This window comes from Astyanax mexicanus, chromosome 9, assembly GCF_023375975.1.
Source record: "Astyanax mexicanus isolate ESR-SI-001 chromosome 9, AstMex3_surface, whole genome shotgun sequence".
Lineage (NCBI taxonomy): Eukaryota > Metazoa > Chordata > Actinopteri > Characiformes > Acestrorhamphidae > Astyanax > Astyanax mexicanus.
In genome coordinates this window covers 3,348,657-3,368,978 of record NC_064416.1, presented here as the reverse complement: position 1 = coordinate 3,368,978, position 20,322 = coordinate 3,348,657, and the positions used below count along the sequence as shown (strand labels likewise).

General features: G+C 39.8%; 1 protein-coding gene across 2 annotated transcripts in view; it reads right to left on the bottom strand.

The window, feature by feature from the left end:
• Window positions 1-20,322, bottom strand: part of sipa1l3 (signal-induced proliferation-associated 1 like 3) — a 173,764-nt gene that overhangs the window by 26,116 nt on the left and 127,326 nt on the right. For both annotated transcript variants that reach the window (XM_022664948.2, XM_049483753.1), the window contains exons 8-10: window positions 16,615-16,772; window positions 14,770-15,355; window positions 14,109-14,383 (exon numbers count right to left, since the gene is read on the bottom strand). In XM_022664948.2, the coding sequence (XP_022520669.2) occupies window positions 14,109-14,383; window positions 14,770-15,355; window positions 16,615-16,772 (1,019 nt within the window). The remainder of the gene's footprint in view (window positions 1-14,108; window positions 14,384-14,769; window positions 15,356-16,614; window positions 16,773-20,322) is intronic.

Sequence of the window (20,322 nt, the reverse complement as noted above, 5' to 3'; positions counted from 1 at the left end):
ACCAGGTATAATTAGTTATATTTAGTTATAATTATCATTTATATGATAATTATATTATTTTTATTTGATATATTTATATTAAATGGTATGGTACGGTCATTTTAAAATGTATTTGTTTACATATTTTCCAAATATATATTAGAATAATCTTTTCTTAATTTTGTTTTTATATTATATTGTAAAAGAATCTCAGGCTATTTTCAAATGATTAAATTTTTTTATTTTTTATTTTAGTTTCCCACGTGTGTGAATATCTGTGTACATTTTTTAAGTTCTTATTTTGTTTTACATTTTACAATTCTATGATATTTTATTTAATACATTTTATTGTAAAATATAAATCTGTGGGTACTGTTAAACGTTTAGACGCCAATACTTTTTGTGCTTAATTCTACTGATGTGGAAACAGCTCCCAGTCAAATTATTTATATGGCAGTAATTATAACAAAATAATCAAATTTAACACATTTTATGACCTCTGACCCGAGCATCACATGGTGTCTGATTATAAGGATTAGTGAGATCAGATTCTGGAGGCCTGATTTAAGTCTCCTGGTCCGGATGATGTAGACGATAGAGGTCTGTGCTCTGTGGACGGATCGAGGGGTCGTGGTGATTCAGTAGTGAACTGTGTAAATGAAGAGCCCTACACTAACGTCTCTTTATCACCAGGAGCCCTCAGCATCATTCACACTCACTTCCTGTGGATCTCATTCTGATGACTGAGAGAAACACCATCCCTCTCTCTCTCTCTTTTTATCTCTCTTTCTCTCTTACAGTCTCAGTGTCTCTGCACAATCAGCACTATACGTGTCTGACTGTCCTCTTTTAAATTCCCTAGAAACTCAACACCCTGATCCATACGAGACGAGACGAGACAGCAGAGGAGACAGTTCATCTAAAAACCTCATCGACGCTTTCCTTCTTCCCATAAATATGTGTAAAAACTTTGTTTTTCGCACTAAACAAATGTAGACTATAAGATGCACTTAAAATCCTTTAATTTCTCCAAAACTCATCAGAGCTCCTTATAATCCGGTGCTCCTTATGTATGAATCCTACCAGTCAGGTATTAAGGAGCAGTAAAGCCACTCCACTCAAGTACAGAGTTTTAAGGCTGAGTTTTCAGTGAAGATTCCCCAGCAGTAAGGCTGGAGCAGCAGCATTAGCATTAGCCGCTAACTGCAGCACTAGCTCTTTCGCTCTTTTGTTCAAAGGTGAGAATATTAGACAGATGACTAAGTCTTCAAAATAGTCATTGTTCACAAAATAGGCAACAATCCCATAAAATAAACATAAACATAAGAAAAGGAAATAATTATTCAAATCTTATAAGCCCCAAAGAACTCCACTCTAAATGGTATGACCCAAAAAGGAGCCTACTGAGCATGCCTCAATTTGCTCAGGCACTATTTAAGGGCAGCTAAAAATGAGTTTGGGTCCTTTGCCAGACCAGGAAGGTACGAGAAACCTGGACTGTTAGAAATTGGAATTCTATCATCTTTAGCACCAAATCCATGTACCGTACGCAACAGTTGTCAGTCGTTTTCATAATGAGAAGTTTAAGTTTAAGTTTAACTTTTATGCAAATAAGCGGTTGCTGGCCACCCCCCTTAAATTCACGCTGAGCGTTTACTACACGTTAGCACTATCTTGTGCTAAAAGGAAAAACCAAAACAAGCTATTTCATAATGCTTAACTGTGATAGAAGCACAAAACTCATTATTTGACAGTTCTTACTCTCACTCTCTCTTTTCTGCTGACTCGCCATGGACTGTAGGTACAGATTCCTCCCTCAGAAGAAGTCTGCTGGCTAATCCTGCTGTGTACTGTCGGTGGTTCTCAACCAAAATAACTGAAAATTGCATTTTTTTAAATGATCTAGTGGATGATTCTGGACACTAAACTCTTTCAGCTGATTTCCAGAAAACGGATAAATAGATGTTTTAGTATTTGGAGTGTTTATATTGTTTATAGGGGAAGTTGAGACCCAAGTGGAAATAAAAAAAAGGACATAAAAATGAGTTTTGAATAATATGTCCCTAGAAACTCAACACCCTAATCCATAAGGGACAGGACAGGATGAGACAGCACAGTACAAGTGACAGTTCAGCTAAAAAACTCATTAACACATTCCTCCTTTCCTTAAATATGTGTAAAAACATTTTTTTCCACACTAAACAAGTGAAGACCGTCCATCAGCCAGCCTCAGTCCCTATTGTTTGGTGTTTATTTGTGGTGTCTTAAAGAAGAAACCTGGACACATTAGAACTCTACTGTCTTTATCAATGAATCCGGGGACATTAACAGCTCAGCTATATCTGCAGCACATCCTGCAGCTACATGTCCACAGTGAACAAAGACACAATGTTTTACATTCAAAAAACATTTACAGAGAATCCGTAATGAAAGAGTTTTTACAACGTCTTTTTTGAATGTCTTTTAAACTGTATGTAGATGTGTGTGTGTATGTAACATGTTTTGTACAGCCATCAGACCATGCAAAAGTGGGTCTGAACGGAAATGATACAGACATAATACAGCAATGAACAGTAGGTATAGATCCATCCCTCAGAAGAAGTCTGCTGGCTATTCATTGTGTGGCTCTGGTGGGGGTTAACAGGTAAGGGGTGGAGCCAGGGTGGTTCTATGCAGGTTTCCATAATGTGATGTCACAATACGGGTGGAGCCATCCAAACGACAGTTCAGCCAAAAATCTCAGTAACACTTTGCAACAAGGGTGCACTAATTAACAGCCTAACATAACGACAAAATTACTAATTGACACTAGTAAATGCATTATTAAACATAGTACATTTAACAATTTAACATTTAACTAATGTCTTAATTCATTATTACATTTCTTAAGCAATAAAATATAGTATTGTTTAATAAACTTATAACTAGTGTGTATTAATTATTAGTTGGGAAAGCATCAAAAGTATGAAAAGTATAAAAAATATTATAATAAAGTTAAAAAGTCTAGTCTAAATCTAGTCTGCCAGGCCTAATAAACCACACTACACTATTATTACTGTTTCCTTCCCAACAATACAGGGAAATGCCAGCTTAAAAATATATAAGAATCATTATCTTAATTATAATCAATCAAAGAATTGTTTGTTTATTTAAGAAAAGGTGCATGTTTAAATGGAAAACATTTCTAAGGCTATTTAATACTTGTTAATTTTAGGATAAAAATTGGCTGTTTAAGGCCGTTGAGTGGTCCAGCTGGGCAGTCTAAAGAACTGCCACTATAATAGGGAAATTGCTAGTTCGAATCCCGGTCATGCAGCTTGCCATCAGCTGCTGGAGCCCTGAGAGAGCACAATTGATCAGCACAAAGCTGCGTCTGTGAGCTGATGTATCAGAAACGAGTCGCTGCACTTTCCTCCGAGCGTTAGCGCTGTGATGCTACTTGGTAATGCTACAGCATCAATCAATCAATCAATCAACCTTTATTTTAACTCGGATGTACATTGAGGGCAACCCTCATTTTCAATGTAGCCGAGCATTTACAGAAACAGGGATTGACAACAGAGAAAATAAAAGGTAAATTTAATTATTGTAAAATATCAGTAAATAAAAAATAAAAATAAATAAAAAAATAAAATTAATGATTATAATTAAGTATGGTTTAATTGACAAAAATTAAAATCTAATGAAAGGAAGACTAATACAACAAAAATGGGTTAAAATTAGCTAAAACTAACTAAATGAACTAACAAAAATAAAAGCAATAATAATAAAACTAGTAATAACAATAAAAGAAAATCAAAATAAGATAAAAAGCAAAAATACAAAACTATTAAAATCATAAAAATAATAATATAATAACTATAAGAATAATAATAAAAAAAATAAATAAAAAAAAATCAGCAGCAGTTCAAAAAGAGGCGGAGTCTGACATGTATCACATGTATCAGAGGAGGTGTGTGCTGGTCTTTACCCTTCTTGTGTTGTACCATCACTAGTGATAGGGGGATATACAGCTGAGGAGCAGTTAAAAGATGGGACAATTGGCTGTTTTAATACCGTTTTTTCAATAATAATTAAAAATTAATAATATATTTGTTTTCTGCATTGTTAAAGTATCAGATTGGGGCTTGGTACCGGCAGATACTCAAAATCAAATGACTTGGAGGCAAAGAAATGTGAAAGAAATTGAGACATCCCTACTATCACAGTCTCAGTGTCTCTGCACAATCAGCACTACAAGTGCTGACTGCCCTTTTAACCTCTCTAGAAATTCAACACCCTAAACCATATGGGAGCAGAGAGCACAGCACAGCTAAACAGCACAGCACAGCTAAACAGCACAGCTAAACAGCTAAACAGCACAGTTAAACAGCACAGCACAGCTAAACAGCACAGCACAGCTGAACAGCACAGCTAAACAGCACAGCTAAACAGCACAGCTAAACAGCTAAACAGCACAGTTAAACAGCACAGCACAGCTAAACAGCACAGCACAGCTGAACAGCACAGCTAAACAGCTAAACAGCACAGCTAAACAGCACAGCTAAACAGCTAAACAGCACAGCTAAACAGCACAGCTAAACAGCACAGCACAGCTAAACAGCACAGCACAGCTGAACAGCAGCTCAGTAAAACCTCATTAACGCTTTCCTCCCTTCTCTAAATACATGTAAAGACGTAACGTTTTGACTGGATTGGAACCACACTGCCTTTAGCAACAAATTCAGGTTATTTTCTAAAATCTGATGATGGTTTTGTACGATTATGGAGGCCTCATAATTTGCTGTGGAGCGACACACTGGCCCAACACACTGCTGGTGTGATTGATGATCTGGAGAGTATCTAATATGACAGTCAGTCACCCCTAGTAGTGACAGTAGTTGCCTCTTATTGCAGAGCTTCCAACTGATAGCATTTTGCAGCAGGCTAATATCTTCACCAGATTAATCTCTAATTCAGCATTTATAGGAGCAAACAGGATGCAGCTTCAGCTCCAACTTAAGAGGAATGGAGGTTGGAATGGAACAATAAAATAAAATAAAAATAAAAATAAAAGCTAATTAAATCTAATTTCAGTTCCCCATTACAGAGAAATTAAGGAATGGACAATCATAATTAATTTTTGCACCATGTACATCTTTTCTAAAGACATACAATAAAATACACCCCAGAGTTAACTATAGCAGCAGCTAGGTTACTGAACTTAAGCGCTCCTGATGTTGTATCAGGTTCTTGAAGGGTTTCCGAATTATTAGGGCTTTAAAAGAGAATTTCAAGGGAAATTCAAACAGATGTTTGACCCAGAGAAGACTGGGGCTTCCACCAGTTAATGGGAATGATCTTCTCTCCCAGTGGGACACTCTGTGGGTCAGCCAGTCGACCAGAACCTGACCACACATCAATATCCCAAGCACTTTCACCAGACGCCATCGACTGGGCTCTTACACCACACCCACCACTGAGAGACACTTAGAGACACTGAGAGACATCTATATTTCATTAGCACTCAGCTCTACCACACACTGCTGCTAATCATCCTACGTTCCAAAAGACTAAGAGAAATAAGAGGAAGAAAGAATGAGATGAGAAGAAGCCGTCTAAGTGCTGCCTCTAACAACAGATGATCAAAACAACTGCAGAATTTGTGGCTACCACCACCAAGCTTAACAGCTGGTCCAGTGTTGGATGTCCCATCCATCTGCACCCACTATTTGCGTGGTCTTGCCAAGAGCACACTCACTGTCCAGTGTTTATAATAAAACTCTTTCACAAGATAACACCTCACAACTTATACAAAGAGATATGGGTGTTCCCAACTCATCGACTGAGGTAACACGTCATGATCAATTTAGCATGTCAGTTAAAATACAGTAAAAAGTAACAAGGATTTCATATACAGCCAATGAAAACCCAAAAATCAGTGTATCAGAAAATTAGAATATTATAAAAGACCAATTGGTTCTTTTTTGGCAGTGTGGGCAGTGTGCCAAGTCCTGCTGGAAAATAAAATCCACATCTCCATAAAAGTTATCAGAGCTACGTCATCTGCTGGTGTTGATCCACTGTGTTTTATCATCAAGTCTAAAGTCAGTGCAGTTTTGTTTTCCCACAAAATCTTACAGCAGATGTGGATTTCATTTTCCAGCAGGACTTGGCACACTGCCCACACTGTCAAAAGTACCAATTGGTACCAACTGATACACCGATTTTTGGGTTTTTACAGGCTGCAAGCCATAATCATCGACAATAAAATAAATAAACGCTTAAAATAGATCTATATAATATATGAGTTTCACATTTTTAACCAAATTACTGAAATAAAGTAACTTTTCAAAAATATTATTTTTTTTTGAGATGCATTAGTATATATATTTATACATGCACACATGCACATACAGAGGTCCTCTCAGGTCTGTGGGGTAATCTCTGTAATACAGTAATCTGTAATAAAATAAATAAATAAGACAGAACAGGAAGTAAATCGTCTCATGTGTGTTTAAGAGCAGTGTGCCGCTGATGCACACACACTGATCTCCTCACTCATCCACAAAGTTTCATAACAGGCTTAATACCCTGTTATAAAATCATCACTCGCTCAGAGAGAGAGAGAGAGAGAGAGAGAGAGAGAGAGAGAGAGAGAGAGAGAGAGAGAGAGAGAGAGAGAGAGAGAGAGAGAGAGAGAGAGAGAGAGAGAGCGCGATAAACACAGAAAGACAGAACAGAAAATCCCTCAGCACTCAAACATAGCACAGCAGGACTAAAGCTACCGCTGAAATACAGCCAACACACACACACACACACACACACACACAAAAGAAACAAGCTCATGCATTTCACTTTCCTCTCGCTCTCTCTTTCTCAGACAAAGAAACACACACACACACACACACACACATACACACAGACAGCACGTTGGTAGAATGACGGGTATAATATCCATCCATCTGTTCACTCGTCCACTCCAAGGTCCATCCCTCCATCACACTGACCTGTGTGTGTCCTGCAGGCTGTCTCACATCCCCAACACCGCACAGCCAGAGCCATCCTCCCAACAGCTGGACTACACACACACACACACACACACACACTCATCTACCAGCTTCTGTTGCTTCTCACTGCTCTCGCGCTCGCTCTCTCGCTCCACAATAATAATACCCTCAGAGAGGGATGGAGCGATGGAGGCAGGGATGTAACAGAGACGGGGGCGTGGTCTGTCTAACACCCGCCCACTACCACTTTTCCTTTCAGATACAGGAGGTGTTCAGACACGTTTAATCACACACACACACACACACACACACACACACACACACACACGGTATGGAAGGTAGTGTTAATTAATCATGGAATATTTATTTCTAAGTAAGTGTGTGTGTGTGTGTGTGTGTGTGTGTGTGTGTGTGTGTGTTGTCTGCCCAGATTCAGAGCTTTAATCTCAAGCAATCTGCTACCCTGCCACTCCTTACTGAACAGAGAGAAAAAAGGAGGAGAAGAAAGAGAGAGAGAGAGACTACACTGTATTCTGTATATTTAACCTGGTTAATTTAGTGACTGAGAGAAAGAGAGATAGAGTGAGAGTGAGAGAGAGAGAGAGAAAGAGAGAGAGAGAGAAAGAAAAAGCAAGAAAGAGATCACAACACTGTATTCTGTACATTTAACCTGGTTAATTTAGTGACTGAGAGAAAGAGAAAGAAGGAGAGAGAAAGAGGGAGAGAGAGAAAGACGGAGAGAGAGAGAGAGAGAGAGAAAGAAAGAAAAGGAGAGACAGCGCTGTATTCTGTACATTTAACCTGATTAATTTAGTGACTGAGAGAAAGAGAAAAGAGGGAGAGAGAAAGAAGGAGAGAGAGAAAGAGGGAGAGAGAGTGAGAGAGAGAGAGAAAGAAAAGATAGAGAGATAGAGATAGAAAAGGAGAGACAACACTGTATTCTGTACATTTAACCTGGTGAGCTCAGTGACAGAGAGAGAGAGGAAAAGAAAGAGGGAGAGAAAAAAAACAGTGTGGACAAAACCACACAATATAATTTTTAATTAAATTATAGTAATTTATAATTTCTAATATTATACGATTTATTGCTCATTATTACACATTTATAAAGCCTCCATACTCTTATTTCCTTTTATTTAAAATTATCATTAATAATATTTATAATGTTTAATCCTGTAAATATCTAAAGATCTGTTGTTGTAATTGTATGTATGTGATCTTTCTTTTATTTATTTATTTATTTATTTTTTATTTATTTTATTTTCTGTTTTATGCTTTGGAAATAGTGTTGCTTGTTACGTTCATACCAATAAAACTGAGAAAATGAGATAAAGAGAGATAGAGACAGAGAGTGAGAAAGAGATAAAGAGACACATAGAGAGGAAGAAAATAATAGTAAAAAAAATAGGGAAAAAAAGAAAAAGGAGAGGAGACAGAGAGAGAGAGAAAGAGGTAGGGAAAAAGAGATAGAGAAGGAGAGAGAGAAAGATAGGGAGAGCAAGAGAGAGAGAGAGAGAGAGAGAGAGAGAGAGAGAGGGAGGAAAAGAGAACGGAGGGAACTAGAGAGGGAGATATATAGAAATGAAGAGCAAGAAATATTGGAGAGAAAAAAGAAAGAAAGAGGGGGAGAATAAGATAGAGAGGGGGGAAATGAGTTAGAGAGAGAGAGAAAGAGGGAGAGAGAACAAGACAGAAACAGGGAGAGAAAAAGAGATAGAGGGAGAGAAAGAGAAAAAAAAGATGGGGAGAGCGAGAGAGAAACAGATATATAGAGAGAGAAAGAAATAAAGAGAGAACTAGAGAGGGAGAAAATTAGATAGATATATAGACAGACAGACAGATAGATAGAAAAGGGAGAGAGAGAAGAATGTAAAGAGAATGAGATAGAAAGAGAAATAAAGAGATAGATAGATAGATAGATAGATAGATAGATAGATAGATAGATAGATAGATAGATAGAAAAGGGAGAGAGAGAAAGGGGGAAAAAACGAGAGCAGGAGAGAGAAGAATGTAGAGAGAACGAGATAAAAAAAGAGAAATAAAGAGATAGATAGATAGAAATGAAGCAGAAGTGATGATCTGCAGGAGATGGAGGGAGGAAACAGAGGGATGGAGGAATCTCCTAATTAACACATTATTCTGCTCACTGATGGCGAGGCTTTCTCATGATAAGCGTTTACCAGTGTGTGTGTGTGTGTGTGTGTGTGTGTGTGTGTGTGGACAGGAAGTGGGCATGGTTACAGCAGTGTAGTTGTGTAATTAAAGTGCCACTAAAACCCATACGGCCCCAACAGCTCAGCATCAGAACCACTGCAGAGTAATGAGGGGTTTAGAGCCCCTTTAACACTGAAACAGACACGATTACACACCCAAAATAACACACACACACACACACACATATATATACATACATCTGTACACAGACTGAAATCAACCCCTAAAATCTGCCTCTATATACAACATTTATATATTTCTGTTAAATAATACCCCTGTCAAACTAACACAGTCATTAATTATATTAAAATAAAATACTTAAATTAATCCACAGTAGTTAGTACTGAGGATGGTTAACACTAAATAATGAGTCATTTATAGCAGTTAACAGTATATGGTAGAATTACACTGTGAGTACTAATATTATTAAATTAACAGTGTACCATATTTTTGGACTATAAATCGCACCAGATTATAAGGTGCATTATGCAACACTAGTAAGGGACAGGGGTGCTGCCATGTTTCCCCTCTAAATCAGCAGGTCTCACCGCTGGGTGGTAAGCTAAGTAAACAAAAATTTTATAAAACATTTTCTTTTAAAGTCAAATGAGTGCTGGATAATAATCTACAGAGATTTCTCTCCTGAAAACCTCTCCTGTTTATTTACAGTAAGCTTAGATTTCCAGATTTCCACTAAGGCTAGGTGCAGCAGCATAAGCATAAGCAGCTAACTGCTAGTGCTAGCCATGGTTAGCGGCTAATGACGCTTGACACTGCTACACTAAGGAATGCTGAGTGTTCTGGTAAGCAAGGGTGATATTAGCTAGCAGATTGTCCACGTAGCTTGTTTTAATACGGTAAACATGCAGACTACAGTCCAATATACTTATCTCTGTACGGCGAAAGAGCTAGCGCTTAGCGCAGTTAGTGGGTGATGCTAATACTGCTCCAGCCTCTGTGCTGGAGAAACTTCACTAAAAATTCACACTTATAACTCTGTACTTCAGCGACTTCAGTGGATTTACTGCCTCTTAATACCTGACTGGTAGAATTCATACATAAGGAGCACCAGATTATAAGGAGCTCTGATGATTTTTGAGGAAAATGAAAGGATTTTAAGTTAAAATGTAAAAATTAAGAGTAAAAATGGGGGTGTTCTAAAGCTTTTGACTGGTAGTTTATGCTGGAAAATTCAGGGTAGTTACTGTATTAATAAAAACACTAGTAATGTTATTTATTGTAATGTTAATAATGTTAAAGTATTTACTGAATAATGCATTTTATGATTATAACATTATTATAACATTAAAAGTGTTAACCCAGACAATAGAAATGAGTGCAATAGAGTGTGTGAGATTGTGTGCGTGTGTGTGTACTCTAATGAAGCATTTCTAACACAGACAAGACAACAAGCATCTCCGTGTCTCTGTCCCCCTATAAACAGCTCCATCCCTCCTTCCTCTCCTCCTCCTTTCACACTCTCTCCATCCCTCTCTCACACACCCACTCACACCCCCCCCTCCCCTTCTCCGAGAGCCTCAGCGTCTGCCTACTGTCTCAAATCTGCTCTGTTGTGTGTGTGTGTGTGTGTGTGTGTGTGTACAGACTGAGACTGATGAAGGAAGGAAGCGAGTGTGTGTGTGTGTGTGTGTGTAACTGTACCGGCTGCACTGCTGACGCCCTCATTTACACAGATTCCCTCTTACCCCGAGTGTCGTCAGCCAACCCTCGCTTCTGTAGCTTCACACCACAGCCACAAGGCTAACGCTAATGGGTTACATATACCACACCAGTTAGCATCATGCTAACTGTATGCCCAAGGCTATGCTCAGATTGCAAGCCCAGATCAGATATTTGTAATATCTAGATTGAATCCAGATTGATTTATGATAGTCTAAACAGCCAGAAAGCACACACAATCCGATTTCAAAACATACAGATACCACAGCAACCCCCACGCAGATATCACAGCAATCCACACAGATACAACAGCACCCCATGCAGATACCGCAGTAACCCCATGCAGATATCGCAGTAACCTACACAGATACTGCAGTAACCCCCATGCAGCTATTGCAGCAACCTACGCAGATACCTTAGTAACCTATGCAGATACAGTAGCTACCCACGCAGTAATCTATGCTGCCATCGCAGCAACCATTGCAGATTCCACAGTAACCTATGCAGAGATCGCAGTAACCTATGCAGATATCGCAGCAACCCTCACGCAGATTCCACAGCAACCCACACAGAGATACCACAGCAACCCCATGTACATACCACAGCAAACAATACAGATACCACAGCAATCCACACAAAATTCACACAGATACCATGGCAATTCACGCAGATACCACAGCAACCGAAACACAGATACTGTAATCCACACAGAATTCACGCAGATACCACAGCAACCGACACACAGATATTGTAATCCACACAGACTACACGCAGATACCACAGCGACCCTCGCGCAGATTCCACAGCAACCTGTGCAGAGATCACAGGAACCCCCACACAGATATTGCAGCAAACCCATACAGATACCACAGCAACTCCCATGCAGATACCACAGCAGCCCACACGCAGATATGTCAGCAACCCACATGAAGATACAACAGCAACCCCCACACAGATATTGCAACCCCCACGCAGATACCACAGCAGCCCACACACAGATATATCAGCAACCCACACAGCTATCACAGCAACATGCATGCAGATACCACAGCAACCCCCGCACAGATACCACAGCAACCGATAATGATACCAAAGGACCCCACGCAGATATCGCAGCTACCAGTGCAGATACTACAGCCTCCCCGTGCAAATACCACAGTAATCCACACAGATATCACAGCAACTCACTCAGATACCGCAGCATCCTGAACAGATACCAAAGTTACCTATGCAGATACCGCAGCAACCCCCACGCAGATACCACAGCAACCCCCATGCAGATACTACAGCAACCCCAACTGAGATACCACAGCAACCCCAGCAGATGCCACAGCAAATTTTGGTTTTCTAAGCACGTGTTTCTAAGAAAATCATTATGTGTCTCTTATATGGCTTATATGGGTTCTTTTCCCATATTCTAGGGAAAAAGCTCTCAGGCAGCATATTTGCAGCCGGGTGGTCACCAGTTCAATCCCCTGGACTGGCAGGAAGTGGGAGTAGGAGGAGCAAAGGCAGTAGTAAGGCTCCAAACCCCGCCATACTTTGCTCCCTGGGCACCAAGTTGGCGTGTGTGTGTTTACTGCCCCCGAATAGATTAAGTGCCCAAATATTTTATACAATTCTGTTCAGTCCTTCAGGCCTGGTGGGAATTCCAGCACTGAGAGCACTTTAACAGCTGAGTGAGAACAGATCTCCTGCTCTGAGGAGAAATAAAAACAGCTACGTCTTCCAAAATCACCTCCATCGATCTTCACCTGAACCCGAACCTCAGTCTCAGAGGAGTCAGCACCACACAAACAGCCCATAATAAGCGCCTCGTCATAGCTCAGCCCTGCTGCTGATCACACGCCGGATTAAATGTACCACCTATTGAGTTTAAAGACCTTCAGATCAGCTGTTTGAACATCCTTAAAGAGCCCACCTCCAACTTTATTCTGTTTTATATTGTACATTTATTTGATATATTTTATTATACACAGTTAGTTCTGACCCTGCAATGTGATTGGCTGAGAGGTGTTCTAAGAGTACCGTTATCAGCCGGTAATGCACTGTAACCGTAACTCTCCATGTATTACTCCACCACATACAGGTAACCTAGCAACAATGCAGCGCTTACAAACCAAACAGCGCAGCTACAAACAGAGCAGCGATGGAACTATTGGTCACTAACTGGTGGAGTTTTTATAACCAAACATATCCTATTTTCTTCTCCTCTTTAACTCTTTAAAATCTTAAAATCTGTGGTATAATCATAATTATACACTCGAGGTTCATGCTATATATATGGTACTGATGTAAATGTAAAGAACATAGCATAGGACTTTTGCTGAATTAATATAATGCAAAAATTGACACATACAAAAACACTGGAAAAGAAACTAAACTATCAACCACATGGCAACACCTAAGCAACCACCCCAAACCATACCATAGCAAATGGGATACCATAGGAAACAACTAGACCTAGACCATAGCAACCACCTAGCAACGATACAGCATTCAAACACCTGGCAAACACCAAGCTAAGCCACTACAAATACTTCCTGCGACACGATAGCAACCACCTAGAAATGACCTAGCAACACTATAGCAACTACTATACAAGACCATAGCAACCACCTAGCAACCACCTAGCAACACTATAGTATACATCTGGCAAAAACAATGCAAATCAATCGCAACCACCTAGGCTACAACAGCAACCACAAAGCAAAGTATAGCACCCATCTAGAAAACACTTAGCAATACCAGAGCAACCGCCTGGGATATTACAGAAACCACCACAAAGTCACATAACAAAACCATAGCAACCAGTACACAAGACCATAGCAACCACCTAGCAATGATACAGCATTCAAACACCTGGCAAACACCAAGCTAATCCATTACAAATACATCCTGGGACATGATAGCAACCACTATAAAAAACCATAGCAACCACCTAACACCACCATAGTATATATCTGGCAAAACCAAACAAAATCAATCGCAATCACCTGGGCTACATCAGCAACCCAAAGCAAAACTTTAGTGCCCATCTAAGATGTCACTGCAACCACCACAAACGACCATAGCAACCACCTAGTAACACTAAAGCATGCATCAGGCAAACACATCAAGCCAATTCATTGCAAATCCTTCCTGGTGATACTATAGAAACCACTTAGCAAATACAAAATCGAAGCAGTTCTACTGTAACGTTTAGCTGTATTTTTACAGACATTTGTGAGGTTTCTATTGGCTCACCTGCGGGCTCCTCCCTCCTCATAGGGCGGGATGATGACCACTTTGACGGTGACGGAGGTTCGCAGCAGGTCGATCATCTGCTCGTGGGTGAGCGTCACCGCCGCCACCTTACAGATCTCCACCAGCCGGCTGCCCTGCCGGAGCCCCGCCTGCCAGGCGAAGCCGTACTCCTCCACCTCCGACACCGTGCCGTCCAATCGCACGTGGAACCCCAGCTGACCCAGCCCATTCCTTCTCAGCGTCATATCCACCGTCTCACAGCCAATCGTCAGAGCCTGAGCACGGAGAGGGGGCGGGGACAGGAGAGGCTGGTTCATGCGCGAGTTCGTAAGTGTTATAATTATTTTAATAGCTTCAGTTAAATTATATAATACAGAGGAAAAAGAAGAAAAAGTATGTGAACCCTTTGGGATTATCCTTGGATTTCTGTATAAATTGGTCATTAAATATGTTCTGATCTCCATTTAAGTAGTACTTCATGTTCACATTTTAATATTCACAAAAAGTATGTGAACCTTTGGATTTAATAACTGGTTGATCCTTGTTTGGCAGCAAAAACCTCAACCAATGGTTTCCTGTAGCTGCAGATCAGACCTGCAGAAATCCAAGTATAATCCCAAATAATTCACATACTGTAGCTGCAAATCATACATATTCATACCTTCAACCTCTGCACCACTTCCCTGATGTCCTGGGCTCCTCCCTCCGGTACCCGCAGTGCCACGTGGTCTCCGCGCCCGTAGTAGATTTTCAGCGCCAGCCTCTCGGCCGTCCAGCCAATCACGTCGGCGCAGAAACAGTTAAACACCACCTCTTTAGTGGAGCAGTCGGCCAGCACCACGAACTCCGCCGATATCGCCAGAACGCAGGGAAGCTCCGCCGCCCCACCGCCGAAATCCTGTGCCACCACGCGCCAGGCGATGCCCCCTAACGCCCCCAGCTCCGCCCCCTCCCGCGCCCGCGCCCGCTCTCTCCGTTTGGATGCCAGGGACATGAGGATGTCGATCTTGCTGGCCGTGTCCAGCGGCGCGCTGCTCACGCAGTTCTCCGCCAGGTCACGCAGGTAGCCCTGCCGCGTGCGCGTCGCCATCGCGTGGAACTTCTCCGACTTGTGGGCGGCGTTCTCAGCGTTGATGATTTTTGCCAGGAGGAAGGAGCGGAACGCCGCCGGGTCACGGAAAGTGACGCCACTCGGGGGCAGAGGAGGGCCGAACGGGGGGACGTCCTTCATACGGGTCACGGCAACACTAAAAAGGAAAAAGAGAGATGTTTTCGGATCCATTTTTCAACAAAGTTTCAATATTTTGGCTAAATTTTACGACTATATTAAAAAAAAAACTTAGATTTTATTCTTGAAATTGTCCTCAAAATATCACAACTATATTCTCAAAATATTAAATGTATATTGTCAAAATATCCTGTCATTGTTTTTTAAAAGTATTATGATTTTATTCTTAAAATATTACGACTTAATTAAAAAAAGTTTATGACTATAGTCTGAAAATATTACTATAATCTAAAAAAATATCAAGTCTTTATTCTCAAAATATTCCGATTTTTTATTTACTTTTATTTACTTTAATAAAAAATTATGATTATATCCTATTATTAACTTTATTTAAAAAAAATGACTATATCCTAAAAATATTTCAATGTTCTCAAAATATTACGACTTTATTCTCAATATATTACAGCTTTATAAAAAAATATGACTATAGTCTAAAAAATATATCTTTATTCTCAAAATATATATATTTTATATGTAGTATATTTTAAAAAAAATATTACAACTTTATTCTAAGAATGTTACTATATTCTAAAATTATGACTATATTCTTAAAACACTACGACTCTTTTCGCCACATATTACTTTATTAACTTATTCTAAGAATATTATTATATTCTCAAAATATTACCACTTCTAAAAATCTTACTATATAAAAAAATATATTACGACTTTATTTTCCAAATATCACATCTTTATTCTCAAAAAATTATGGAAAAGTGGTGTGCACTCCACACAGTTCTTTTTTTACACATATAATTAAAACATCGTTAGCAATACTAAAATATTGCTAAAATATGGCGTGATTTATTTCTCAGAAAAAAACATTTACGTGTTTTTCTAAAGTGGGAGCTGACTATAGTATGGGCAATGGTGTTGATGTCTTTTTTTTTTCACTATAAATTGGTAAAATGTCTCACATTTTGCGTCTGATGTGTTCTATAATCTCTAGTGAACTAAACATGGTTCTGTGAGATTCTCAGTGTATTTTTGCTGTTATAAGTCTCAGATTATTACTCAGGGCTGTGTGTTAAAAAGCGAGGATCATGTTTTCAGCTCTTCAGAGGAAACAGCGGCTGCCAGGAACACCCGGACGGCCAACAGCGGACCAACAACAACTTTTTGATGGGCTTAAAAAAGACTTTTTCAGGACGGTATCCATGGCAACTGGGTTACTGCGGTAACGCGAGGCCGGTAGCCGAGTGTCCTGGAGCTGCGTACCTGTAGCAGGTGTTGTCGGAGCAGGGGCTGTGCACGCGGATGATCAGGAAGACGTGCTGGAAGTGGGAGCGGATGTTCTGGGGGGTGAAGGGGAGCGCGCCCGGCTCCTGGAAGATGATGGTGACGATGTCGTTCCCGATGTGCCTCTTCCTCAGGAGCTGAACAAACAAACATGAAAATTAATATATATATATTTATTTACATTACAGGCCAAACGTTTGGACACACCTTCTCTTTTTCAATGTGTTTTCTTTATTTATTTTCATGACTATTTACATTGTAGATTCTCACTGAAGCATCAAAAGTATGAATGAACACATGTGGAGTTTTATATACTTAATAAAAAATGAGCTGAACCTCCACAGTCACCGGACCTGAACCCAATCCAGATTTGGGGTTTGGGGTGAGCTGGAGCACAGAGTGAAGAAGACAAAGAGCCAACAAGTGCTAATAAACACCTCTGGGAACTCCTTCCTTCCTTCAAGACTGTTGGAAAACTTTTCATTTCAGGTGGCCACCTCTTGAAGCTCATTAAGAGAATGATGCCAAGAGTGTGCAAAGCAGTAATCAGAGCAAAGGGGGGGGGGGGGGGGGGGGGCTACATAAACTCCACATGTGTTCATTTATAGTTTTGATGCTTCAGTGAGAATCTACAATGTAAATAGTCATGAAAATAAAGAAAACACATTGAAAAAGAGAAGGTGTGTCCAAACTTTTGGCCTATCCTATATATATATACTCTACAGCACACAGCCCCTCCCACCCTGTAGATAAACCTAAACACTGTGTGTGTGTGTCTCTGTGTGAGTGTGTGTGTGAGTGTGTGTGTGTGTGTGTTCTATTTGATCTCATAACACGAGGGATAAAAGCATGAGGGATCTGACAGCCCAGCGAAAGAGTGATTACAAAAAGACGAGTGCATTACCCAAAGCTATTAATAGCTGTGTGTGTGAGTGTGTGTGTGAGTTTGTGTGTGCACAAGTGAGTGTATATGTGTGTGCGTGCGTGTGTGTGAGTGTTTTTGTGTGTGTGAGGGTGTGTGTGTGTGTGTGTGAGGGTGTTTTTGTGTTGTGATTGTGTGTTTGTGTGTGTGTGTGTGTGTGTGTATGCAAGAGTGTGTGTGTGTTTTTGTGTGCATGTTTATGAGTGTGCATGAGTTCCTGTGAGTATTTTTGTGTGCAAAAGTGTGTGTTTTTGTGTGTGTGAGGGTGTGTGTGCGTTTGTGCAAGAGTGTGAGTGTGTGTGCGAGAGGGTGCTAGAGTGTATGTGTGTGTGTGTGTGTGTAATTGTGTGTGTTTTGTGTATGTGTGTGTGTGAGTGTTTGTGTGTGAGGATGTGTGCGTAAGACTGTGAGTGTTTTTGTATATGTATGAGTTTGTGTGTGTGAGGGAGTGTGTGTGAGGGAGTGTGTGTGTGTGTGTGTGTGTGTAATTGTGTGTGTTTTGTGTATGTGTGTGTGTGAGTGTTTGTGTGTGAGGATGTGTGCGTAAGACTGTGAGTGTTTTTGTATATGTATGAGTTTGTGTGTGTGAGGGAGTGTGTGTGAGGGAGTGTGTGTGTGTGTGTGTGTGTGTACACTTTACTCTCTTAGCAGAGGAAGAGTGTCATTTATATGAAGCAGCTTGTACACACACACAGACACACACACATATATATACATACACTAAGCATCAGATATGACAGCTGAACACTGCCCTCTACAGGACACTCACTGCAGGTACACCTCTAATCATACAGTATATATTAGCTCAATAATACTATAATACTAATAATACTATAATACTAATAATACTATAACACTAATAATACTATAATACTAATAGTACTATTACACTAATAATACTATAATACTAATAGTACTATAACACTAATAATACTATAACACTAATAATACTATAATACTAATAATACTATAACACTAATAATACTATAACACTAATAATACTATAACACTAATAATACTATAATACTAATAGTACTATAATACTAATAATACTATAACACTAATAGTACTATAATACTAATAGTACTATAATACTAATAGTACTATAACACTAATAATACTATAACACTAATAATACTATAACACTAATAATATATACTATATACTATATTTTTGCCATTTAATCTCTTCAGGTTCATCCAATAACCGAACATGGTTAAAAAAAAAAAAAAAAACAGCGTACGAAATTTTGACGGGACTTTAAGGACAAAATAAAGTAAAGCCTGAAGTACTAGTGCTTCTCAAAAAATTAGATTATCACTAAAACATGTTCTAAAACTTTCAATCGATGGTGTACATAAATTACGTGGCATATTTACACTATGTATTTACTATAGAATTTGATGCACGGAAAATCAGTTGCCTATTTGATATATTTTGCATCAAAAGCGAATATTTTAATTAAAATATCAAACAAAATAACTGTGAAATGTTGTGACTAATTTTTATGATTTTTAGAACCAGTTATGCATAAAAAACACACACACAGTAAAATGCAGTGTGTCTGCACTGTGTTATGAACACCACAGAAATATGAACGTGGTGAAAGAGCCGCGCCCTGATCCGCGCTGGACAGAGAAAAGAGCAAGCGGAAGAACGTCCAGAGAACAAAGAGCTTCTCAAAACAACCAGAACACACAGAAACTCACACAGCCAGGCCAGACTATTCACTCCCTGATCCACACTGCGCTAATACAAACACACAACACACACACACACACACTGAGGAAGCTAATCCCAGTCTAACACAGTCTGACTGTAAACCTGTATGAGTGGGACGGTCTGTTAGGAGGTCAGATACAGCTGCTTTGCTTCAGTCTGAATCAGTTAATGAGTTTATAAATTAATAGAATTTTTCTCTTGGATTGGACTGATGAGATCAAATCTGAATAAACTGTTTATAACAATTTACAATTAAGCTTTTTGTAGTTCTGTGTCTGTTTCTCTGCTTCTCCTTTATTATTATTATTATCCTGCTTTCACTCTGGTAGTAGTGTTCTTTAACTCTGATTTATAAGTTTTTTGACCAGAGGAGGATGTTCCCCCTTTACATATCAGCTTTAATAGCCTTAAAACATGTGATAGTGTGTGGGATGGTGAACGTGAACGTGCATGTACAAGTGACAGTGCGTGTGATAGTACACGCAACAGTGCGTGTGATTGTACACGTGATATTAAACATGATAGTACACGTGACGTGTGCGATAGTGCATGAGAGTACATGTGACAGTACACTTGACGATGCACTTAATAGTGTGTGTGATAGTACATGTGATAGTGCGTGTGATAGCGCACGTGAAGGAGCACGTGAAGGAGCACGTGACATTGTGTGTGATAGTGTGAGTAATAGTACACATGCAGGAGCACGTGACACTGTGTGTGATAGTGCGTGAGAGTACATGTGAAGGAGCACGTGACACTGTGTGTGATAGTGCGTGAGAGTACATGTGAAGGAGCACGTGACATTGTGTGTGATAGTGCGTGTGATAGTACACGTGAAGGAGCACGTGGCATTGTGTGTGATAGTGCGTGTGATAGTACACGTGAAGGAGCATGTGACACTGTGTGTGATAGTGCGTGAGAGTACATGTGAAGGAGCACGTGACATTGTGTGTGATAGTGCGTGTGATAGTACACGTGAAGGAGCACGTGGCATTGTGTGTGATAGTGCGTGTGATAGTACACGTGAAGGAGCATGTGACACT